The sequence below is a fragment of the Symphalangus syndactylus genome, chromosome 3, assembly GCF_028878055.3.
Source record: "Symphalangus syndactylus isolate Jambi chromosome 3, NHGRI_mSymSyn1-v2.1_pri, whole genome shotgun sequence".
Taxonomy (NCBI): Eukaryota; Metazoa; Chordata; class Mammalia; order Primates; family Hylobatidae; genus Symphalangus; species Symphalangus syndactylus.
The window spans coordinates 114281888-114307607 of record NC_072425.2 but is presented as its reverse complement, the minus strand read 5'-3'; the positions used below and the strand labels follow the sequence as shown (position 1 = coordinate 114307607).

Sequence of the window (25720 nt, the reverse complement as noted above, 5' to 3'; positions counted from 1 at the left end):
CTTTTTTTTTTTTTTTTTGAGACAGAGTCTTGCCCTGCCACCCAGACTGGAGTGCAGTGGCATGATCTCAGCTCACTGCAACCTCTGCCTCCCGAGTTCAAGCAATTCTCCTGCCTCAGCCTCTCAAGTAGCTGGGACTGCAGGTGCATGCCACCATGCCCAGCAAATTTTTATATTTTTAGTACAGACGGGGTTTCACTATGTTGGCCAGGCTGATCTTGAACTCCTGACCTCATGATCCACCCACCTCAGCCTCCCAAAGTGCTGGGATTACAGGCGTGAGCCAGTGTGCCCGGCCACCACAGCAAACTTCTTACAAGTTTGTTCTTCATGATAAAGCAAAGACAGAATTTGGAATTGAGTGTTTTAGAGCTAGTGCTGCTAGAGAATTTTCCTTTTTAATATGGAGGGGATTTGTGGGCAATGGTGACATATGTACATAGAAAAACAACACAATGCTATAGTTATGAAACTTTTCAGAGAATCTTTAGTATTCAGTGTGAAACAGTGTCAGGTACTACAACAGATGAGATAAAAAGAGTAAAAAAATTCTTTCTGCCATCAAGTATCATAGCAACTGGTAAGGGCAATAAGAGAGTAACTTTTACAATACACAGCAGTTCATCACTGGCCTCTTAAGAGAGCTATAAGTTGCATAGTATTTAGATACAAAAGAGGGATCATAGTGAGCAGAGGGTCAGAAGAGGCTTCCTAAAAGTTGTAATTTTTAGAATACAATCAAGATTTCATTAACAAATTCAGAATTCCTTGGGAAATTAAAAATCAAATTGAAACCATAAAGTGTTGTTTTGATTTTACAGATTAAATATAAAATGTGTATTTTAGTCCCCTTGTATAAAAAATAAACTTCTCTAAAACCACATTGGTTGTGATCCCTGGTCTATCATTTTTACCCTGAATTTAAGCTAAAACCAATTAAATTTTAATCTGAAAGGAAAAGAAGAAAAAAGATAACTAGCATTTATTGATTGCCACTGGCCTGACATAACCATTTTATATATGTTATTCATTAATTCTCACAAAAATCCATCAGGTTGGTAGATATTATTTCCCTCTATTTTATAAGTTTAAATGTGTCTCAAAAGTGTTAAATGTCTTTCTCCAATTTGCAAAACTAAGTGGCTTTGGAGATTTGGAGACCCAAGTCTATCTGTTTCCTACTCACACATTATTTTCCGCTCCTGCTTCCTAAAAAGAAAAGAAAAAACAAAACAAAACAAGGTTTGTATTTAGAAAAAGGATGCAGTCTCATTGTCATTTGGCTCAGCTTACCTATGTGCATTCACAGTAATAATAAAATATTGTTTCCAAATCTGAATAATACAAGAAGGTATTTGTTAACTCACTAATTGTTATAATGTAATTGTTATAATGATTTCTTTAAACAATGACTCATAGGAAAGGCCTCCAACTACATACTTCATTCCTTCCTCTGAGAGCATCAAATTGCGCCAGATCAATATTTGCAATATCATACTGTTATTTCTGAGAATCAATAGTAAATTGAAAAAAAATAATAATAATCAGGCTACAGATGACCATGTCTTCAATGCTGTTGAAGACTACATTGCTCTTCCCTATCACACCATTCTCTCACTCTAATTACAAACCTCCATATATTTAAAGTAAATTGATTGAAGAAATGAGAAAAATACTGGGTCTGAAACCCTTCCAGGTTTCCATCCAAGACCATGATAGTTTTGTGGGTTTGTTTAATGGGTTTAAAAGCTTTTCTTGTTGAATTCATGTTATTAAGGGCTGGTAGTAGTAGTTGTTTTATAGCACACATCACAAATCAAGTTAAAAATTTTAAATGCAATTAATACCTTCATAAGTTAGAGCATCTGCAGAGTTTTCTATCACAAAGTTTTGTTTACAGGCTATTCAGTCACCAATAATCACATTTTAGCAATATACCACTTTCTTGGGGTACTTAACAAAATCTTTATCCCTAAAATGCTTATAGTCTAATAAAACCTTCAACCATGATTATCTCAATTGTAAGAAAAGTAGAAAACAAAGAGAATTTATCATTCCTCAGTCATCAAAAAGCAAGGCTTTAGATAAAGAAGACATTTATATCTTCATTTCTATTCACTATGTGTAATCTTCAGCAATATTTTAAACAACAGATACATAAACAAAATATATCTAAATGTAAAGCCAACTTCCAGAGATGAGTTCCTTATCTTTTGCCTACCTCAATTCACCCTTAAAACTTACCCTGTCATGAATCCTTCCTCAATTTGAATCCTTTCTTTTCAGTAGAGAAATTTGTCAAATTCCTTTTCTGCCTTTTTCTGTTGCAAGGGTCTTTTAAGGCTGAATTAATCCAATGGCCAAACTGTAGAAAAGAAAAAGGAAAGTATACTTTGTTTTCTTTTTCTTGGGAGCGTGATCTCATGGTTTTATTTAAAATACTATAGCAATATTTAGGATGCTGATAGACACTTTTAGAAATAAAGTAAGAGTAATAAATTTGACAACAAACCTGGGAATACCAGAGGCTGCCCTCCCAGCCTTCTACTTTTTGCTGCCACCTACAGTTTAAGTTTAAGTCATCCAAGTTACTTGGCTAAGTATTGAATTAACTAGCATGATTCCCTGAGTGCAGGCACAGCTCTTTTTTCGCATCCCAAGCCCCAGTGTGGCAAGAGGTATTTGTTTGTTTGTTTGTTTGTCCCTCATGTTTGATGGCCCACCACAAGAGCTCACTCAGTCATGAAGCTAAAATAAAGATATTGTCAAAAGTTCAGAATCCTAAAATTTGAGTAATCGTTGTGAAGATGTATGTCACTTATCACTTTATCACTTTTAAGTTGCTTTTGATCACAGTCATTTGATCCTTAACCACAACCCTGTGAAGTTGGTCAAGCAGATATTATTATTTACCATTTTATAGATGAGAACATAGAGAATGAGGTGGAGTCCCTCAACTACGGTCAAAGAAAAAGAACTCCTCCTGGAGTAGAATTCACATTCTTGGATCGTTGCACAGTGATATGTTCCTTCAACTTGCAAGGTTATAGGCAGTATAATGATTGTTATCTCATAATGCATAAAAATTGCACTGGAGGCAAAACCAGTCTCCAGTTGTGATTGTCACTGGAGATTCTTGAGAGAATATTGCTGTGAATGAGTAAGAGACACTGAACCAGTAAAGATCATATTCATTCTAGATCTGTCACTGAGTGGCTCAGTGGATTAGGGCAAATCACATCGACAACCCAGGATTCATCTGCTAATATTTCAGAAACACAACCCATATGCTAAGTACCAAATATTAATAGAATTGTCAGATATGGTTTTTTAATTTTTATTTCTTGAGATGGAACCTTGCTCTTGTCGCCCAGGCTGGAGTACAATGGCGCAATCTCAGCTCACTGCAACCTCTGCCTCCCAGGTTCAAGCAATTCTCCTGCCTCAGCCTCCTGAGTAGCTGGGATCACAGGTGCCCACCACCAGGTCCAGCTAACTTTTTTGTATTTTTAGTAGAGACGGGTTTCACCATGTTGGCCAGGCTGGTCTCGAACTCCTGACCTCAGATGATCCGCCCTCCTTGGTCTCCCAAAGTGCTGGGATTATAGGTGTCAGCCACTGCACCTGGCCCAGATATGATATTTTTGTCCTTGCTTTTCATATGACAGGTGTTTCTGTTTCTGGGGAAAAATAGAGCGGATTTCTAATAGTGATAACAGGATATCCTTCTGCATTTAAAAAGGATGGTAGGTATGAGTGTAGTGGCTCATGCCTATAATCCCAATGTTTTGGGAAGCTGAGGCTGGAGGACTGCTTAAGCCCAGAGTTCAAGACCAGCCTAGGTAATATAGTGAGATCCCAACTCTACAAATTATTTTCTTAATTAACTGGGCATGGTGGAGCACGCCTGTAGTCCCAGCTACCTGGGAGGTTGAGGTGGGAGGATCTCTTGAGCCCAGGAAGTTGAGGCTGCAATCAGCCATGATCACACCACTGCACTCCAGCCTGAGCCACAGAGTGAGACCTTATCTCTAGTAAAAATAGAAAAGAAAATAAAGAGGATGGTAGTATACATTCCACTCACACTGAGATTTCCTAAAGGAAATTAGATTAGAAATGGACTTTGAAGAACCAGGGAAAATTTATGTGTTGTTCAATATATATTATAGACCTTTTTTTATAATTTTTTAAACTAGACTTTATTTTTTAAGAGCAGTTTTGGTTTCAGAGCAACATTAAATGGAAAATACAGAGAGTTCCCTCATACTCCTCCCTGACCACATATACACAACCTTCCCACCACTAACATCCCAATCAATGTGGTGCATTTGTTACAATTAGTGAACCAACATTGACACATCATCAACCAAAGCTCATGTTTTACATTAGGGTTCACTCTTTGTGTTATACATTCTATAGGTTTTAAGTGTAAAATAACATCCATTCACCATTATAGTACCAGAGAATAGTTTCACTGCCCTAAGACTCCCCTGTGCTCCACCTATTCATCTCTTCCTCCTCCTAAACCCCTGGCAACCACTCATCTTTTCACTGTCTCCACAGTTTTGCCTTTTCCAGAATGACATGTAGTTGGAATCATATAGTATGTGCCTTTTCAAGTTTGCTTCTTTCAATTAGCAATATGCATTTAAGATTGCATCATATCTTTTTTATTATGATGATTATATTTTAAGTTCTAGGGTACATGTGCACAACATGCAGGTTTGTTACATATGTATACATGTGCCATGTTGGTGTGCTGCACCCATTAACTCATTATTTACATTAGGTATACCTCCTAATGTTATCCCTCCCCCTCTCCCCACCCCATGACAGGCCCTAGTGTGTGATGTTCCCCACCCTGTGTCCAAGTGTTCTTACTGTTCAATTCCCACCTATGTGGTGTTTGGTTTTCTGTCCTTGCGATAGTTTGCTCAGACTAATGGTTTCCAGCTTCATCCATGTCCCTGCAAAGGACATGAACTCATCATTTTTTATGGCTACATAGTATTCCATGGTGTATATGTGCCACACTTTCTTAATCCAGTCTATCATTGATGGACATTTGGGTTGGTTCCTAGTCTTTGCTATTGTGAATAGTGCCGCAGTAAACATATGTGTGCATGAGTCTATATTGCAGCGTGACTTATAATCCTTTGTGTATATACCCAGTAATGTGATGGCTGGGTCAAATGGTATTTCTAGTTCTAGATCCTTGAGGAATCGCCACACTGTCTTCCACAGTGGTTGAACTAGTTTATAGTCCCACCAACAGTGTAAAAGCATTCCTGTTTCTCCACATTCTCTCCAGCACCCATTGTTTCCTGACTTTTTAATGATCCCCATTCTAACTGGGTGAGATGGTATCTCACTGTGGTTTTGATTTGCATTTCTCTGATGGCCAGTGATGATGAGCATTTTTTCATGTGTCTGTTGGCTGCATAAATGTCTTCTTTTGAGAAGTGTCTGTTCATATCCTTCAGCCACTTTTTGATGGGGTTGTTTGTTTTCTTGTAAATTTGTTTAAGTTCTTTGTAGATTCTGGATATTAGCCATTTGTCAGATGGGTAGATTGCAAAAATTTTCTCCTGTTCTGTAGGTTGCCTGTTCACTCTGATGGTAGTTTCCTTTGCTGTGCAGAAGCTCTTTAGTTTAATTAGATCCCATTTGTCAATTTTGGCTTTTGTTGCCATTGCTTTTGATGTTTTAGTCATGAAGTCCTTGCCCATGCCTATGTCCTAAATGGTATTGCCTAGGTTTTCTTCTAGGTTTTATATGGTTTTAGGTCTAACATTTCAGTCTTTATTCCATCTTGAATTAATTTTTGTATAAAGTTTAAGGAAGGGATCCAGTTTCAGCTTTCTACATATGGCTAGCCAGTTTTCCCAGCACCATTTATTAAATAGGGAATCCTTTCCCCATTGCTTGTTTTTGTCAAGTTGTCAAAGGTCAGATGGTTGTAGATGTATGGTATTATTTCTGAGGGCTCTGTTCTGTTCCATTGGTCTATATCTCTGTTTTGGTACCAGTACCATGCTGTTTTGGTTACTGTAGCCTTGTAGTATAGTTTGAAGTCAGGCAGCATGATGCCTCCAGCTTTGTTCTTTTGGCTTAGAATTGTCTTGGCAATGTGGGCTCTCTTTTGGTTCCATATGAACTTTAACGTAGTTTTTTCCAATTCTGTGAAAAAAGTCATTGGTAGCTTGATGGGGATGGCATTGAATCTATAAATTACCTTGGGCAGTATGGGCATTTTCACGATATTCATTCTTCCTATCCATGAGCATGGAATGTTCTTCCATTTGTTCGTATCCTCTTTTATTTCATTGAGCAGTGGTTTGTAGTTCTCCTTGAAGAGGTCCTTCACATCCCTTGTAAGTTGGATTCCTAAGTATTTTGTTCTCTTTGAAGTAATTGTGAATGGGAATTAACTCATGATTCGGCTCTCTGTTTGTCTGTTATTGGTGTATAGGAATGCTTGTGATTTTTTCACATTGATTTTGTATCCTGAGACTTTGCTGAGGCTGCTTATCAGCTTAAGGGGATTTGGGGCTGAGATAATGGGCTTTTCTAAATATACAATCATGTCATCTGCAAACAGGGACAATTTGACTTCCTCTTTTCCTAATTGAATACCCTTTATTTCTTTCTCCTGCCTGATTGCTCTGGCCAGAACTTCCAACACTATGTTGAATAGGAGTGGTGAGAGAGGACATCCCTGTCTTGTGCCAGTTTTCAAAAGGAATGCTTCCAGTTTTTGCCCATTCAGTATGATATTGGCTATGGGTTTGTCATAAATAGCTCTTATTATTTTGAGATACATCCCACCAATACCTAGTTTATTGACAGTTTTTAGCATGAAGGGCTGTTGAATTTTGTTGAAGGCCTTTTCTGAATCTATTGAGATAGTCATGTGGTTTTTGTCTTTGGTTCTGTTTATATGATGGATTACATTTATTGATTTGTGTATGTTGAACCAGCCTTGCATCCCAGGGATGAAGCCAACTTGGTCCTGGTGGATAAGCTTGTTGATGTGCTACTGGATTCACTTTGCCAGTATTTTATTGAGGATTTTCACATCGATGTTCATCAAGGATATTGGTCTAAAATTCTCTATTTTTTTTGCTGTGTCTCTGCCAGTCTTTGGTATCAGGATGATGCTGGCCTCATAAAATGAGTTAGGGAGGATTCCCTCTTTTTCTATTGATTGGAATAGTTTCAGAAGAAATGGTACCAGCTCCTCTTTGTATCTCTGGTAGAATTCAGCTGTGAATCCGTCTGGTCCTGGACTTTTTTTGGTTGGATATTGCAGACGTTTTTACACAAGTCCCAGCCTTAGACTCTGGAAATTAAGAAGTGAAACCTAGCAATGGCCCCACCCTCTTCTATAGCTTTTTTTTTTTCACTAACAAGCTAGTACAGATGTAGAATGCCACATGCTGATCCATACCATGAAGAAAAATATAGCACGCCAGGTGGAATAAGGCATCGCAGGTAGAGGGGTGTCTGTGTGTGTGTGTGTGTGTTTGTATGTGTGTGTGTTAGAATTAGGGTGGAGGGTGTAGAAGGTTAATGTTTTATATAATGTAATCAAAAGAAATCTCACTGACAGTTTGAGCCAGAGGTCAAATGAGCAGAGACCCAAGGAGGTGAGGGAGCAACCCATGAGGAAATATGGGAGACAGCTTCACAGCAAGGAATAACAAGGCCTAAGGTGTGAGCCACCTGTTTAATATGTTTAAGGGGAAGCAAAGAGACCAGTGTGTCTGGATGGAGTTAGCGTGGAAGAGACAGAAGAAATGAGGTCAGAGAAGTTGTGAGAGCCTTGTAAGGATTTTGGACTTTACTCTGAGTGAAATTGGAAGCCATTGAGAGACTCTGAGAAGTGACAGGAACAATATCAAAGATTTCAAATAGGGAATATTTTAAAATTATGATTATATATCAGAAAAAGCTAATAAAGAAACCTAAAGAGACTTATCAATGTTGACATTCTAATACATATCTTCTATCAACACTGAGGATTCCCTCGCCATTTAAATTTTCAGAGAGAATAACATGTTTTAAAGTCTCCGAGCCACTCAACTAGAACCAGAATCAATTCTCTATTATACAATCCAAATTAAGCACAAAGTTACTTCTCATGTTAAATTGTAATTTTTATATTCAAGACTCAACTAAACTCAAATATAGTATTACCAAAATAATAAAGTGTTTCTACAGAAATCTGTATACTTCCTATCCAGACTTCCCACCATACAATTGTGGATCATGTTTTAAAAATTCACAGAGGGATATTTGCTGAGCCCTGAATGTCGTGGTGATAACAGGATATTCTTCTCTGTGTAAATCTACCTTCCTCACAGCAAAATGTCTCTAATCTAATTGTGTGCCTTCAGGCAATCCTCGGGTTGCTCTAGCCTCTTGCACATCCTGTTCATAATAGGGATAGCAAGGTGGCCTACTTCTCTCTACGTAATAATTTATTATTAATGATAGGACCAGCACAAAATATTGTGGGCTTCATTGATGAATGTGTTATGTCATTTCACAACAATTATTGAAGCATCATTCTTATGTCAGACATTGGGAAGAGTACAAAGGAAAAGGTTGTTGAGGATACTACCCTCCAACAAGTGCTAGTCTCCTGGGAAAGGCAAGCGTGTATTTTGAAAGGTAACATGATGCAGAATGCATTACGAGCTGTCACAGGAGTATTAGGACAATAAAATCATCTGTTTGGTACTTTAGATTAAAAAAAAAATATTTCACATACAGCATCTCATTTAATGTTTACACCATTCCCAAACAAACAATGCTTCTTAAACATATTCAAAGGGAATGTAAATTTCAACTAAAGATTAAGGAAAGAACAGGAGTAGCTCAAGGAAGACCTGATGACAAGAACATGAAGGATAAATTATTTTAAAATCGGATGAATATTTGCGTAAGTGTAAAATGTAGAAAACTCTAATGATCCTCAGAACTAGCTCTGTTGCCTTTTCATCCGAAGGTGGGGTCTCCTGCTGTTTGGTTTGCGATGACCTTAAATCGTCTTTATTCCTAAAGAAAACCACATAAATTCTATCCCAGGATGGTTTACTCAATCTCATTCTTTGTCAAAAGGTCAAGAAAATAGAAACTTTGGTTCAATATTGTCAAAGAAAGAAAATACTGAAATCCATTATACAGTTGTGGTCATCCTTAATATTTAGGAACATAGCAAGCACAAACTTTTTAAGAATAACATGGATATAATATTAAATGAAAAGATGACATTCTGCTAGAAATTCATTATTAGTTACTGCTTTTATTCTGAAAAAAAATGTTGATATACCTCATGTAATCGGAAGTTTTATACTTTCATTCCACTTCACTGAAAATAACGAGGTAATCTTATGTGGTTCCTCCAAATTGGAAACCACTTCACATAATATATTGACCAAAAATATTCCCTCTATAAGTTTAAAACTGTCTTCTTTCTTGAAGTCAACCTTTGCTTAACAGCTTTGCATAGAGGTAACTCCAATTCAGGGTAACTTGCCTGCAGCCCAAGTATTGCAATACAAATAAAATACACTGGACAGAGAATCAGGAGATGTGTGGTCTGCCCCAAATGGTTGTATTGACTAGCAAGTCATTTCTTTTACTTAGGTCTCAGTTATGTCATCTATCAAATGAAAGAATATTTCTTAAAAAGAATTTTGTTTTTTCTTGAAAATTTGTGTTTAAAACACTCATTTGTGATAGACATATCTACATACACACATTGCATACAAATATACCCAATAAAATAAATTCCCGTATTTTTTCACAAAATCACCATGGATCATTTTTCCCACTTCATCAAAATTTCATCTAGTCAATAGTGTTTCTTGACCTGGGGGACCATTTTTAATTGACACTGGCCAGAGTGTCATTTTTCCTGTTTGTTTGAAGCTCATGATAAAATTTCCCAAAACATCAATTTTCGTGTGAATTTCTCCATAAGAGAAACATCAGGTAAAAAGTAGGGAAGGCAGAGCAGGAACTGAAAGTAACTCATGTGAACCATAAATTTTTGTTTACAGCACATGAGGTATCATCCAATTGCTTCACAAGCCATAATTAGAGTAAAAGTTGAAGATAAGGAACAACAATAAAGTTTTGCTGAAGGGCTGGAAAAAACGTTTAGCTTTATTTCTTTTCACATTTTTTTTTCAGATTGCTAATACGAAGAGTCAACTTTTGAACCTTAAGCCATTTTTGGACCAGCCCTAAAAGAAGCAATAAGAGCAACTAAATCACTTCATGGGCCATTTTGTTTTTCTCAATCCTAGGTGTATGATTTTCCTTTCCTGCAATGTTTCCACTCACCAGGAAGTATCATCTCTAGGGGGACCGTTCAGCATAGATGAATAGAGATGCAGCAGCTTAGATGACACATTTTACCCACCATCAATGGCAAATATTCCCCAAACCCTAAACTGTGCCCTTGTTGTAACCTCACATCCATCTGACCCCATACACTGAAAGGCCTTCAAAGAGCTCATTGGATGCAATATTTGGGCAAAATTGAAAGGAATCTTAGAGATTACTTAGTCAAAGCTTGAAATCTACTTTCTAAAGTAACGTAACAATTTCTTAAACAATATTATATTAAGAATTAAAATATTTAAATCTGATAAAAGTGGAGTCGCTTTGATTGAATTCAGATGTGGAAAACCTTGATAATCATCTGTATAATCCTCTTTTTCTTCTCTTCCCCTTCCTCAATCTATTGTACTCATTTGTTAAATGAGAAAGCTAGTGTGATATTTCCATGTAATAGAAAGAGAAAGTTTATATAATAGATTTATAATTATCTGTTGATATATAGCTTATAATTTATATATAATAGAAATTATATAATAACAGTTTCTGTACTTACAGACTGTACACTTAGTAATGATAAAGAACAAAAATTCTACCCACCCTACCGAACCAAATGAGGGTATGAGCAATTGTCTGTAGTCATGGCTTTCACAACCATTGCAGTTTATTAGTTTGAAATGTTTTTATGAAAATTATGTACCCCATTACGAGAGGTAAAAGCAATGAGACTGTTAAAACTGCAAGTAAGAAAACACATGTGACTATCAGAGAAAAGAGATGTGAAATAATTTTAAGTGCTGAGAAAAGTGATGAATTTTGCAATACATATATTAGATTAAGTTTTGGAGAGCTTAGTTAATTCTCAAGGTAAGGCAAGGGATTGCCTGATACAGTGTGGGACAGCCCTATGAAATTGTACAGATGTGCTTGTGCATTAAGAGACAAGAAAAGCAACTGAAAAAAAGGGAGAAACTTTAGAGTATGTGGCTACAGAATCAGTATTAATTCTGATGCCTGTTAACCAGGTGTTAATTCCAAAAAAAGGTTAGGATTAACTTTAAGAATTTAAAATCTACTCTCAGTAGAAACATTACTCCTGAGACTTTTGTTCCAAGCCCCTGATGATCCAGTGGTTTCAAAGTCCATTCGAATCTGAACAGAATTAAAGTGAGCATCCAGGTTGTGAAGGAGAATATAACTGCTGAGAAATTCCTCACAGCATTTGCTGGGCATATCAAAGGTAATTCCATCTCAGCAGATTTTTGTTGTGGAAAAATTGGTCTATTTGGGAAGAAACTAATATTCTCATTTTACCACTTTATATTTTTAGTGGAAATGATAGGATGGTTGGCACAAACTCCTCTCAGTCTCTTAGGACTTTGGAGCAAAGGGATATATGAATAGCTTTTAGAGCCCAGTTCATTCATATCTAGAGACCCAGTTTGCTCCATGTAATGAACAACTAAACTTCTCAGTAACACCACAAGTTTCTTATCATGAATGAGTTGGCCTATTTGGAGGGAACTACACTTAAATTTTTATTTTCCTTTAGAGATATAAAATGATTGAGAGAATGATGTCTAGTCACAGTGCCCCTCATTATTATCAGAACTTCTAGAGTTATTTCAGAGTTCCAATATTTTTTCATCTTCTAATTTAAAAGTACAACATAAAAATAAATTGTATTGTGTTTCAAGTAATAAAATATATACCCATCTGCTAAATGTGCAAAATTCTCCCTGTAAAGCTAATTAACTAGATAAAAGGTTGATATCAGCCTTTTAGCAGTTCCTGTCTCTCAGGGCCTAACTCAGTAATTAATTATGTTTCTGGGAGTCTCTGAAAACACTTTTCCAGCTTAGAAATGAAACATCTTGCACATCATCCAAAATATCTTAATCTCTCAATCTGTTTAGAGTCCAGTCAAGTTCCTACAAGAAGCAGAGTTAAATGTCCTTGGAATGAAGCCTATGTATTCTCATCACTTAATCAGTCATTTACCTCAGGATACAGAGAACAGCAGTTGAATTTTTAATCAACTTTTATTTTTAAAGCATTGTTAACATTAGCCTGATCATCCAAGTTCACCTTAGCGTGCTAGCTTGGTTGAAATCAGAGATAGTAATGAAGTATGAGTTAAGCACTGAAGGAAGTTTACAGCAAAAATGTATAATACTACACAGATGTGTTGTTTAACAGGCCACACATTGGTTCCTATTAATGTTCCAGATGTTAGCTAAGATGTGTATGGATATGTCATCGTGGCCAGAACTCTTGGGCATCATCACCTGCTATACAATCATGTTAATTTTATTCCTCTCTTAAGGAAAATACCTTGGCAATTTAAGACCTCCCAAGAGAGGTGACATTTTATCAGCTAGAACCCTAGTTGAACAAGACTTGCTGAGAGCAAAAACCTAAAGGATGCATGCAGAGACAGGGTGTAGAGGAATTGGCACCCAGGAGAAAAGGCTAAGATCATCTTTCCCACTAAATCATTTGGCTAGCTTCCTACCTGGAGCTTATCCTCTAACCCCCAATTTTCCAGACTAGACAGCTTTTTCAAAAATCCTTGGAGGAAAGTAGACTATAAATCATCTATAAGCACGATCAAAAGATGTACAGAGAAGACACCGATTCTTCATAGGCCTATGCCTTGGAGTTAGGACCCCCAATTTAATGGCTCTGCTGCGGTCACAGTCTGAATGTACTCACCTCCTGTATATGCAGTTTCCAGTGATGGATTTGAAAATCCTTCAAGCTATTCTTTTTTCTTTAATTTTATTTTTCCATAAATTATTGGGGTACCGGTGGTATTTGGTTACATGAGTAAGTTCTTTAGTGGAGATTTGTGAGAACCTGGTGCACCCATCACCCCAGCAGTAGACACTGCACCATATTTGTTGTCTTTTATCTCTTGCCCTCTCCCACTCTTCCTCCCAAGTCCCCAGAGTCCAGTGTATCATTCTTACGCCTTTGCGTCCTCATAGCTTAGCTCCCATATATCAATGAGAACTAAAAACCAAGGGTAACATAAACTTCAAAAAAAGACTAGTAGAGGATGTGGTAGCCAATATCAGAAGAAATACACTCTCTTGAAGATATAAAGCTAACTGCCATGGACTTTTTTAAATGAGGCTTTTTTCACTTTTTCTTGGAATTTTATAGTGTCACTCTAACAAAGCTGAAGAGGGTCGAAATTTTTAATTACACATTTTCTTTAATTACAGGCTCCTTTGCTATATTTACCAAATAGCTAGTAGCCCTGAGGGTGGAGTTAGGCTCTTTAAAGTCATGTTTCAATCTCTTTATAATTGCAATTTGATTGCTGGTGTAAATTACCTAGTAGGCTTGCCACTTTCAGTGCCAGTCATTTCCCAGAGTGCATAATTTTGAATTAAAAGGCTGATATCCATCCAAAAGTTTCCCAGAATGTTTCATGGGCTCAGTGAATTATGCATTAAACAGAATTCTTTAAAAAGAAGGCAAGAGGTTTCTTTGATGTCAGCTGGGGTTTTTCATCATATTATGGACTATTAATTTCTAGACTCTTTTAACGGTAGTTTCTTGAAATCTATGTTCAATTTAGGACTTATTACTGATCTTTCTCTAACCTTTATATTTTATTTTAACAGCATCGTATGTCACCCTGAACATGGCAGGTTCTGGCAGAAAGCTGGTGGTTAATTTCTTAGGGGGAAAAGGAGGGGGAATGGGAAAAAGAACAATTTGCGTCAAATGCACCATCTGCTGGATGGAACACGTATCTACTTACAGGAGCTTGCCTTCACATTAGGAAAATGCTTTAGAAACCTCAGGAGGACAAAACAAATGAAAGGGCGGAGATATATATATGGAAGCTCATCTATGGATACCCCTACATCATATGCAAATGCCAATGTCCCCCTTTGATGATTTTGTCAAGCCATGCAAGAGATAACCTTTGGCTGGTATGTTTGATTTTGAGCTATGTTCCCTTTGCAAATGTAACCCTATAGATTGTTAAGGAAATAAATACCATTCCCCCAACTTATACAAAAGAAAGTAAGGGTAGTCAAGTTTCTACCATCATATGCAAATACAAATTCTGGGGAAATTATTTACATTATACACAATTTCATATTACTATTCTCCTTTTTTATTTTCAGTACACAAAGCTCTTTGAAATTTGTCACAGGCTGTGTTTTACTACACCCTTATAGATTAAGTGAACATATACTTTATCGTCCAACCCAGCCACTTATAAGAGTGAAAGGAAGCACTATGAATAATTATGCCAGAACATGCACAAACTAGTATTTTCTTGGGCAAACCAGACTTTATCCTGTCTCCTTATTTTATGTCTTTTTATTTATAGGTAATCAAATATCAGAAACAGAAATCATCTCTTAGTCTATCCTACTGCCAACTCATGTTACAGAAGAACAAACATAAAAAGATGAAATGATTCAGTGCAGTAGAAAGATTCCAGACTGGGGCAATGAGGAGTAAGATGTGGTTTTCATCGCAAATATGCTCAGCATTGAGATTATTTGACTCTGTTATTCGTATAAAAATTCATCCACGGTTAAGTACCATAAGAATGGCCAGGTAAAGTTTCATGGGTACCTGGAAGGTATAAGTCATTCTAGCTAAAAGAATACATTGTTTCATGGAGAAAGTGGCCTCTGAACTAAGCATTGACAGAGAGGTAGCATTTGCAGAGCAGGCACTCCAGCCAAGGCAGAAGCTTTCAGAAATTAAATGGGTAAACAAAGAAAAATATAGTGCTTCCCCATCCAGTGGCTGTTATTGCTTTTCAACAAACATTCCTTGAAGCTTACTAAGCGGCAAGCACTTTTTTTTTAACCTTTATTTTAGGTTCAAGGGTACATGTGCAGATTTATTATATAGGTAAATTGCATATCACAGGGATTTCGCATACAGATTATTTCATCACCCAGGTAATAAGCATAGTACTCAATAGGTAGTTTTTTGATCCTCTTCCTCCTCCCAGCATCCACCCTCAAGTAAGCCCAGGTATCTCTTGTTTTCTTCTTTGTGTTCTATATGTACTCAATGCTTAGCTCCCACTTATAAGTGAGAACATGCATATTTGGTTTTCTGTTTCTGCAGTAGTTTGCTTAGTATAATGGCCTCCAGCTCCATCCATATTACCGCAAAGGATATGATCTCGTTCCTTTTTATGACTGTGTAGTATTCCATTATGTATATGTACCACATTTTCTTTATCCAGTCTACTGTTGATGGGCATTTTGGTTGATTCCATGTCTTTGCTGTTGTGAATAGTGCTGAGATGAACATATGCTTGCATGTGTCTTTATGCTACTCCAGACATCAATTCCTACCTTCAAGAATTTACAGCCTAATAAGCAGTAAGATTTCTGAGTCTGTATTTGAAAGGCCATTTCTGAATTAGAGATAAGTGTGGGAATTAGCAGTATATTTAAACTGACAGGAAATAGATTACGATCACTCACGGAAAAGATGAAGAGAGGAAACATAAAAAGGCACAGAACAGAACCCTGAGGTTCTCCATATTTAGAAATAAGAGGAAGAAATTCTCAGCCAAGGATACTGAAAAAAACAGTTGGTATGGTAAGAGTAAAATGAAAAGAAAAATAATCTTGTTATTTTCTCCAATTTGGGAATACGGGCAGAGCTTAGGGGAAATGAAGCTTGTCAAGGTGTAGATCAGATGTAACTTTAAGCTTCCTCATTATCCAATAATTATCACAATAATTTAAAAATTATAAATAGCTTTCTCCAAGAAACCCTAAATGCTTTACGTGTCCCTTCTAATGTTATCTCCCTAGAATTGTTATTAAATTATAAAATGATACATTATTGAAAGTTAAGCAAAAACACCATTATCATCTCTGCTGTATTCAGTTTTAGATTTCCTGTGGGGAAATACTCAGTTCTCCCTTTTCACTTTCAATGAGGTGGATCAAAGCTGAGCTACAATTCCAATCTTATTTATGAATATAAAATTAACTCAAAATATAGCTCATTTTCTCCAGTTCCATCCTATATAGGGTACTCTGTTTTGTTGTCCATTATTTTTTAAATGAATGCTATTCAATGAGCTGTTTAGAGCTAGCTTTTGATCATTTTTCATGTTAACTATTATGGAAAATTTAAAGTACAACTAAGGCCAAAGGTCAGTGCAAAGAAGAGAAAATATTTCTCAGATTTTCTGAGCCTTGTCAAGTCTCAGCTGTCATCTGGTTGGGTTTTGGAACTCATTTATCCATGGAGTACTATTAAAGCACATAATACATGTGAGGCCCTATACCTTCTAGCCTACATTAAAGCTAGAAAGGTTTCAGCTCTGCCTTCATGGAAGTTACAATCTGTTAGGGAATACACATGGGTAAATGAAATTATCAATACAACACCACTAAATCTATCCAGAAGCAACTTATACCACAAAAGCAACTACTTGGGGTGCAATCTAGAGGCAGAAAGAGAATTTGAATCTACTGTAGTAGATCAGTGCAATACATGCACACACACATGCACACATATATACAACATACCCTGAGCCTACCTCCTTAGACATTATCTTATGTTGCAGACTACAGCATTCCTTCTTCTCTGGATCACTGCTTTGTGTGGCAACAAGAAAAATGAATTCCTTCTCAAATGATCCATCTATAGAAATCCTCACATCACACTGCGTTCATCTATTTTGCCTGAAAGACCAGCTCTTCTTGTCATTGCTAGTTGTTCATTCACAAAGCAATTAGTAATATGCTTACTATGTGCCTCTTATTGTGCTATATATTGATGATAAATAAAACATGGTCTCTACCCTTCAAGCCAACTAAATCAACATGTGATAATGACTATGGTACATGAACTCAGTTAGGGCCTATTGAAATACCAGGAACAAATACATAAAGTAGACTGGGGGATCTAAGAATTGGAGTAAGGTAGAATAGAACACACCATAGTTAAGAACACGAGTACTGGAGTCATGTAGACCTGAGTTTGATTCTGAGACTTTCACTTACTAGTCACATGGCTTCACCTTTTGTATGCTCAGTTTTCCCATCTGTAAAATATCAGTAAGAACCCATTTTATTGGGTTAAGCTAAATGAGATGATGTATGTGAAGCACAAGCACTGATACATAGTAGGTATTCAAGTAGATGCATATGCAGCAATAATCATAAACATACTTTATGATTTATTCCTTATGTAATTAGAAGGAAGAGTTGGGAAGGTATCCAGTAGACTAAAGACATTATTAAGTAAAAAATAAAAGTGCATATATACCAAATGTGTCAATACACAGCAGATGCCTATAGTCTTAGTTACTTCCTAGCAAAATTCCCCAAATTCCCAAAATTCAAGAAAGTAAGTACAACAATTAGCAAGGGAAGAGAAATATCTGATCCAACAATGCCACACGATGTGGGTCAATTTCCTGGACATGCAGATGTACACTATTGACCTTAAATTTCTTTTCTGGGTTCCAAATTTCAACCTCCCTGATCAGACCTCTGATCAGAAATGGGCAGAGAAGCCTCATGTCTTTCCCAGTTGTCAAACAGTGAACCTCTAACTTCCATCTCAGACATCTTTATTGTAAGATGAATTTGCTTGTAAAATGTGTCCCCATGGAGTCCTCCTGACAGCTCCAACTACTTCACTTGAAAGACTACTTCCCTTTATACTGCAATTATCACAGCCAGAGATGCTTGAAGCCATTTGCTGAATTTATAGGATGAAAATAAAAAAGAAATAACCATCATTGTTTGTATGTCTTTGTGTGTCTGTGGTAAGCCATAAATCTATGGAAAACAATAGTTTTTCACCTTTCTCCTTAATTCTGCAACAAAGTTTTTGCAAATTCCTTCCTTCTCAAATCACACATTATCAAGGAAAGCTTTGAAAAAAGGACTTTACATTTATTCTAATTGATGTCCTAAAACTGTTATTGCTTGTGCTTGTGCTTCAAATGAGTTGCCATATAATGCATTCAATAAGGGCAATCATACATTCTAAAGCCAACAAAAGAAGTGCTCCAAAGACAATTTTGAAACTGTTTGAAGAAAAGTACTGAAAACTGGCCACTGTAGCAGCAACAATCAGAGATGGAGAGCCCAAGTTGAAGCTAATGCCATGCTGCCCAGCAGGCCTAGGGGCACAAGCACATCACAATGGCTATGATCAGCAACCAAAGAATGGACTCGTGTCAAAACTGCAGTTTCTGCAGTGCAGTTTCTCAGAGGCATTTGATTCAAGATGTATAATGTTCTAATCCATGAATGCCAGAATCACAAACCATCTCCTCCTCCTTCCAAATTTGTCCCTAGTCCTAAAAGGGAAAACACTTGCTACAGTGAAAATAATCAAAAATTATCTTTCCACTTTACAGAAGGTACTGTGAGATCAAAATAAAATGGGAATAGAAGTTGGATATGTAAGGTTGGTGTCTACCAAATTCTAGGTGAACCTAGGTATGGGAAGACTCCCTGCTACCTTCGAATATATCCTTTCTACCTTTCCAAAAAATTTCCATTCCCAGATGGCCACATTAAATTCCACTAACTAGAACAATGTTTTCATTTTTCATGGTATGAATTCAGACTTTTACAAATTGAACCTATACTTGACCTCTTACAGTGATTTAAGTTTATACTCATCTCTATAATCAATTATCACACTGTAGTTTGTGGGCAGTTTTTGATGTAGAGAAGGCATCTGGCTCATAGCATATAGAAAGGACGTCAATATTGTGGAAAAGGAGACTGGATATTCGAAACCCAAATATCGAATAGTTTTGCCTAGAAATAGCTGTGAGTGTGTCTTCTCATGGTTGGAATAGCCCATACTTGCATTTACAACAGACAGGGTGCATTCTTTGACTTCCATCAGGATCTTGGATCACAGTGCTTGGGTAGAGAGGTGAGAGGACATTACTGTTATCTCTAGGTCATTATTTTTAAAGAGATAATAGAACTGAGTATCTTAGCTTATTTCAAATAAATGCAGCAGGTAGTACATATTGAGTACCTTATATAAGTGGACAATCTACTTCACTTACAAATGTTTTTCAGTTTTGTGATGAAAGCTTTGTAGTATTAACCCCAAAGGTACTGGATCCCTTTAGAGTGTTATGATAATATTTATAGCACAATGTATTATATCTTTATAAAAATGTTATTAACTTAGAATATCAGCTGATATTTAGGGAGGCTCCTTGCCTTCAGTCTCATATTAATCATTCTTTCTTTTTCTAAGTCCTTTATTCATTCCTCCAGCACACATTTATTAAATGCTAGGCATTAGAGTTAAAACTAACAACAAAAAATCCCTGCTATCAAAAATCTTTTATGTTCCCTGAGAGGAGAAAAAAAAAAAAAAACAGGAATAGAAAAGCATGTTCAAGCTTCTTGAGACTGGCAACAAAGTAAATGCTTCCAGCCTCCCAGGCTCTTTCCCCTTCAATGTCACCCAGTGCCCATCTTCCAGCAGAGATGACCCCCAAGGTGGAGAAATGCAAAGTCACAGGTTCTTTCTTTCTTTCTTAGTTCAAAGCCAAAAATATGTCCTACAGACAAATTCCAATGCTTCTTCACTACTTGTAGCTTTTTACTTGTGTGTATGTTTTGACACACCCCTGTAGCAGAGGTAGTAGTCAGGCAAAATTTGGGGGTGGGGTGGGGCTCAGTTAATTCACAAATGATTTTCAAAAGTTGGAAGGGGACAATATTGCAGATAATGTGCTCCATGGAAAAAGGCTGAATAAAGGTTTTTTTTAACTAGAAAGAAAAAGATTATGTCATAAACATGTAGTTTAATTTTACTTAGTCTAATTTAGGTAAATGAAGTCTGCAATATAAAGAACTGCTATAGCTCATGTAATTCTGTGAACAGACCTACACCATTAACCGAAGCTCAGAAAACCAGCTGACTAACAGCACAGTGGTTACGCAGTGGTGGACACAGAGTCACTCACTCACTCATTTATTAACTCTTTCATTCAATAAATGTTTATTGAATACCTGATAGATGGTAGGTACTCTAGCAGTCAAGCTAACAGTTATCAAACACTTTCTACATATTAGACACTGGACTAATCACTTTTAATTTAACCCTATGGGTAAACGAGATGCAAAAAATGAAGTGGACAGTACATGGTAAAGCTGAGATTCCAACTCAGGCAGTCAGACTCCAGGGGAAAATGATGCGTGACAGCCCCAGCCTTCAAGGAGCTCGCAGTCTAGACAGGGGACCCACAGAAAATAAACGATTCCTTGAAGGTGAATCATATTCTGGTGGAGGTGTACAACAAAGGTCCTGAGACCCCAGAAAAGATAGTGTTTATGGTCAAGCGTCACTCGTTTACTAGCATTCTTTGTCACCACACTTCCTTAATTTTTCCCTCTCTCCTCATTTTTACAAGAAAATCAAATTTAAAAATCGTTCCCGTTAAAATTTTCTTTTTTTTTTTTTTTTTTTTTTGAGACGGAGTCTTGCTCTTTCACCCAGGCTGGAGTGCAGTGGCGCGATCTCGGCTCACTGCAGGCTCCGCCCCCCGGGGTTCACGCCATTCTCCTGCCTCAGCCTCCCTTGTAGCTGGGACTACAGGCGCCTGCCACCTCGCCCGGCCAATTTTTTGTATTTTTAGTAGAGACGGGGTTTCACCGTGTTAGCCAGGATGGTCTCGATCTCCTGACCTCGTGATCCGCCCGCCTCGGCCTCCCAAAGTGCTGGGATTACAGGCGTGAGCCACCGCGCCCGGCCCCCCTTTATAATTTTCTAACTAGTGGGATTTTTCCCCGTCTTCCTTGATATTTGTGAAATAATTACATCTGGCTTAGAGCAACTTTTTTTTTTTTGAGAACAGAGTTTGTATAAAACATTGTACAAAGAAGTGAAAATTCAAATAAGTCATCAAGCAGCTTGATCTGCTTCAGGTGGGGGCCAGGCTGACTACAACGCTGGCTGTGCCTGTGTGGAATGACAGCACAGTGGCACCAGATCTTTCTCTCTTTCAAGAGAAAATGACATCTATTTTTTTCTTTCAATATTTTACTAAAGGACACTCACACAGATATTTTGAATATACAGTGCAGGATAAACAAAACAATTCTCAGGATGAATTTCGCTTATAGCTCCCAGGTTACAATTTCTGTTTGAAAAATAATAAAGTTCTGTTTGTGCCTTTAAGGAGCTTACAATATAGTGATAAGAAGATAGTTATAATAAGATACACAGAAAAATATATAATGTGAGAGAAAGATAGTAAATGCCAGAGAAATGGAATGTGGGATCACGGTTAGCAATTTCAGCTGAGATACAACAAGGGCAAGCAGAAGCAATATTTGTGCTGGCCTTGAAGGATGCAAGTGATTTTACAGGTGGTACAGAGAAGAAAGGGCATATAAAGCAGAGAACGAGATGAAAAAAAAGCACAAGTGGAAAAAATGCACGTTGCATGTGAGCAAAGAGAAAGGGGGCACTTAGATTCTGTCATGGATTGCAAAGGGATGGAGCGAGAGATATGAATGGTGAATGGGAAGTGGGCCAGACTGTGTGGGACTGTGAAATTCATACTTTGTGATATTTTATTATGTAGGATGTAGTTCCATGATACACCAATATAGTACATGTTAGATATCTTTTTTAAAAGTAAATCAATTAAAATAAAATTTGATAGTCCAAAAATTGGGAAAGGCTACATATCATATCAATCTCTGGATGATCCGCAAAGCTGACTCGCAAAGTAGATCGTCTAATAACTAACCCCTATTCAGTAATGAAGTTACTGTTTAGCTTTGATAATCCAGCTTGTTATATTGCATAACTTTTGTCTTTTCTTAGAACATTTATTTTTATTCTAAGAACAGAACTTTCAGCTAACATCACTAAATGCAACAGAAGAGCCACTGAGACCTTCATGCAATGAAGTGATGGGATGCTGGTAGCTGTGGTACCTTAGACGTTTTTAGAGAATGTGAACCAGAAAAGAAGGGGACGGACTAGGAACAGAAAATCAGCTGCAAGGCTATCACAATAGCCCATAGAAATAATAATGGCTTCCTATTACACAGCCCTGCCAATATGCTGGACATATTTGAGGTGCTGTTCATGTTGTATATGTTTTTTAATGAGAACCAAAATTGGGATAATAGCAGCAATCAATATCTAGTTGAGAGGCAAAGATGCACAAGCCAGCATCCACCATCCCCACTCTCAGCCTCCCAGATTCGTCTCCTTTTTTTTCAAATAATTGAAAAGTGATTTCATCCCCCTCACCTTAGTGCTCTCTGCCCTTTTCTAAAAAGAAATGTTATTATCTAGAACTAACAGAAATTCAGCGGTTAGCTGTGTGAGGTGTTTTTTTTTTTTGGGCGGGGCGGTAGTGGGTGCTGGGGGCTGTGGGATAGGATTTAGTGCCCAAATCCTACTTTCTCCTTTTCTTTTCCTGGGTTCTAAACATGTAAGGATCAATAGCCAAAGGAAACAAATTTCAATTCTTGTTAACAACTGAGCTAGTACCTGATCTTTCCCACCACCCTCCCTTAAAAAGACTTCTCTGATATGACAGCTAGATCCCTAGTGTAGGCCATGAGCCAAGAAAGCTTTGGTTTCCCACAACGTCTAAATGGCTGCATCCTTAGAGCAGATTTCAAGCCTACTCACCCAGGTGTCCTTATGTATGAGGAGTGACTGGCAGATCTTCCTTCCCCACCTGTTGCAGTGGGGAGAGACAGCCTGGAGCGGCGGCAGAGCTGCTGAGTCAAGACCCACTCGGTCTGTATAGCCTAGAGACTGGAAGTGCAAAGGAGTGCATGAAGATGACCAAGGCCAGTTCTGAGAAGTTAGTTCCACTGTCAGTCAGCCAGTGAAGGTAGAACTCCTGCCTTATCTTTTAATAGCTATGATTCTGCCCATTAGGGAGGAAGGTTCGGTGAATGTTAGATTCACCAGTCAGACCTGCTGCTTCTCTGAGGAGAAGGAAAATAAGATGGTGGGAAAAGAAGGAAGTTAGGAAGCAACAGTTCCGTTTTCATGGGACTGAGGCTAAAACTTGATCTAAGAACAAAAGTATTCCTACTTCTTCAAAGTATATCATTTTAGGAAAGCGAGACAAAGCTCTTGTCCAAAATTCTTTCTGCACTAAGATATCAGATCCCATCATCAATAGTTTATTTGTGATGACATTTGATATTGTCCTTTGACTATGATATCTTTTAATATGACTGTTCCTGAGAGGGGTAACATATACAGTATGTAGTACTTGGATGACAATTTGTTTTGCTTGGAGCTACAAGAGAGGAGTGGGTTTCAGGAACAAGAAGGTAGGCTAAGAAATAAAGAAAGTGGAAGAGCCTTAAAGATAACTGTGTCTACTTCGTAATTACACACCTAGTTGGATATGTGATTACCATAATTCTCACATGTACTACTAACTTTCTCCATCTATTTCAAGGATGACTGTGGGTGAAGTTTTGGATGTTAACAATGCCCCATCTCCTGGTTTTTCAGTAAAAATATATGAGAAATGTGGAAATTTATGCAACAAAGTTATATATATATATATATGTGTGTGTGTGTGTGTGTGTGTGTGCGCATAGATAGATGATAGATAGATAGATAGATAGATAGATAGATAGATAGATAGATAGATAGATGATAGATAGATGATAGATAGATACACCTGTAAGGTATTATGTTAGGGTACTATAGTTAATTGTATCTATCTTATTAATTGAGCACAGTTGGAGGAATAGTGAGACTCAAATGATTTCTGGGGTTGATCAATTTCCAGGGAGATTTTCTAAAACGGGACAAAATAACCAGTTTATCATAACCTTAACAACATTATTTTCAGATAAGTTCAAAATAGAAATTATGGGGCAGAGGAGAAAATTTTTATTCTCTTCATTTTTTTGAATTTCATCCTCACCCTCCTCCCACCCTCCACCTTCTAGTAGACCCTGGTGTCTCTTGTTCTCCTCTTTGTGTCCACGTGTACTCAATGTTTAGCTCCCTCTTATAAGTGAGAACACGTGGTGTTTGATTTATTCTAAGTGAATTAACCCTTACGTTAAAAGGGAGAAAAAGAGGAGAACATTTTTTAAATCATAACTTTTTAAATTTTATTTTGTCACCTCAAGTATTTCCAGGGGAATAGAAACCCTTTCAGGATGATGTAGCTTTGGAATTTCTTAATGATGTGTGGATATGCTTGAAGATTTGACAAGTTCACTTGAAATCTTGTGGTTCAATAATGCAGCCTTTTCTGTGAAGACAGAAGACTAAGCTATGCTACAGTGGCTTAGGAAACACATGACAACTTAACAATAGACCAGCATGCTGGCAGGAGAAGTCATTTATTTTACCTTGTATTCTCTTTACGTGATACTACACAGAAAGCCAAATGCATGTCCATGCATTCATAAAACAACAAAATAGAAATTAATTTGCCTTACCCACGGAAATTTCAGTTACTGCATGCTTAGTTGCTGTGCTTGTCTTTGGAAAGTTCATCCTTGAAGGCTGAATAAAATTTTCCTGTTCTGCTTCTTTATATAAAGAAGTCTATGGTTTGCTTAAACATGGGAAAGCTCATTTTATTAAGTATCCTTGATACTGTGATTGCATTCTTCAGAATATTAGCTCTGCTACCAATTTTCAAATACTTTTTAATAGTTTGCACGGTTGGCTTCTGAGAGCATTTCTGAATGGGATTTTCCCAGCCATTTTCACACCTTCTGTCCATATCACATTTCACTCTTCTGCAGCACTTAGATCTTTAGCACAGCAGGTGGAAAAGTGATTTAAGGACAGAACAATGGGATGCTTATGCCTTTTTAAAAAAGTCATGGATATGCATTTCTAGCCAACTTTGGGGAAAGCCTTTTTTCCCCTTTTTAAGACATTTTAAAATCTTAGCTGTACTATATGACAGTCACATTAAAAAACTAGAACAGATTAAATTGGTCATCAGAATTCACAATTTCTCTTCACAAAATTGGAAAATTTTGAAGACTGTTGCAAAGTCACAGTATTCTTGGGTGCTCAGGTTTGTGTTGGGGATAGAAATTAAAAGGGAGAAAATTTGCATAGAGACCCCACTTAACTCTCACTAATAACAGACATTCTTGCTTGTGAGTTAGCTCTAGAAAACTATATATCTCCTGCTCCTGCTGCAGACAAGAATTTGCTTCTTTCCTAGGAGGTGATTGAAGAGAAGGAGATGTGCAGCTGGCTGACTGGTTTCTTAAAAGGGGAGAAAAGGAGACTGTGAAAATCTGTGTGTAATGGGCCTGTAGTGACTGTTGGGGTAGGGTAGGAGGAGTGAAACTTAATTGAAACAGCTGATGAAGGGGGAAAGGAGAGG

The 25720-nt window shown here is 37.3% G+C and overlaps 2 protein-coding genes across 9 annotated transcripts in view; one reads left to right on the top strand and one right to left on the bottom strand.

Moving 5' to 3' along the window:
- ELAPOR2 (endosome-lysosome associated apoptosis and autophagy regulator family member 2) overlaps positions 1–25720 on the bottom strand; it is a 276913-nt gene that overhangs the window by 14262 nt on the left and 236931 nt on the right. For 3 of the 6 annotated variants that reach the window (XM_063634927.1, XM_063634930.1, XM_063634923.1), the window contains exon 21: positions 2185–2365. In XM_063634927.1, the coding sequence (XP_063490997.1) occupies positions 2249–2365 (117 nt within the window). In that variant the 3' untranslated portion in view covers positions 2185–2248. Of the gene's footprint in view, positions 1–2169; positions 2366–25720 lie in introns of those variants that run through there. The other 3 variants (XM_063634910.1, XM_063634909.1, XM_063634921.1) reach the window with 3 other exon arrangements.
- Positions 1–25720, top strand: part of GRM3 (glutamate metabotropic receptor 3) — a 222589-nt gene that overhangs the window by 158729 nt on the left and 38140 nt on the right. The window lies entirely within an intron of this gene.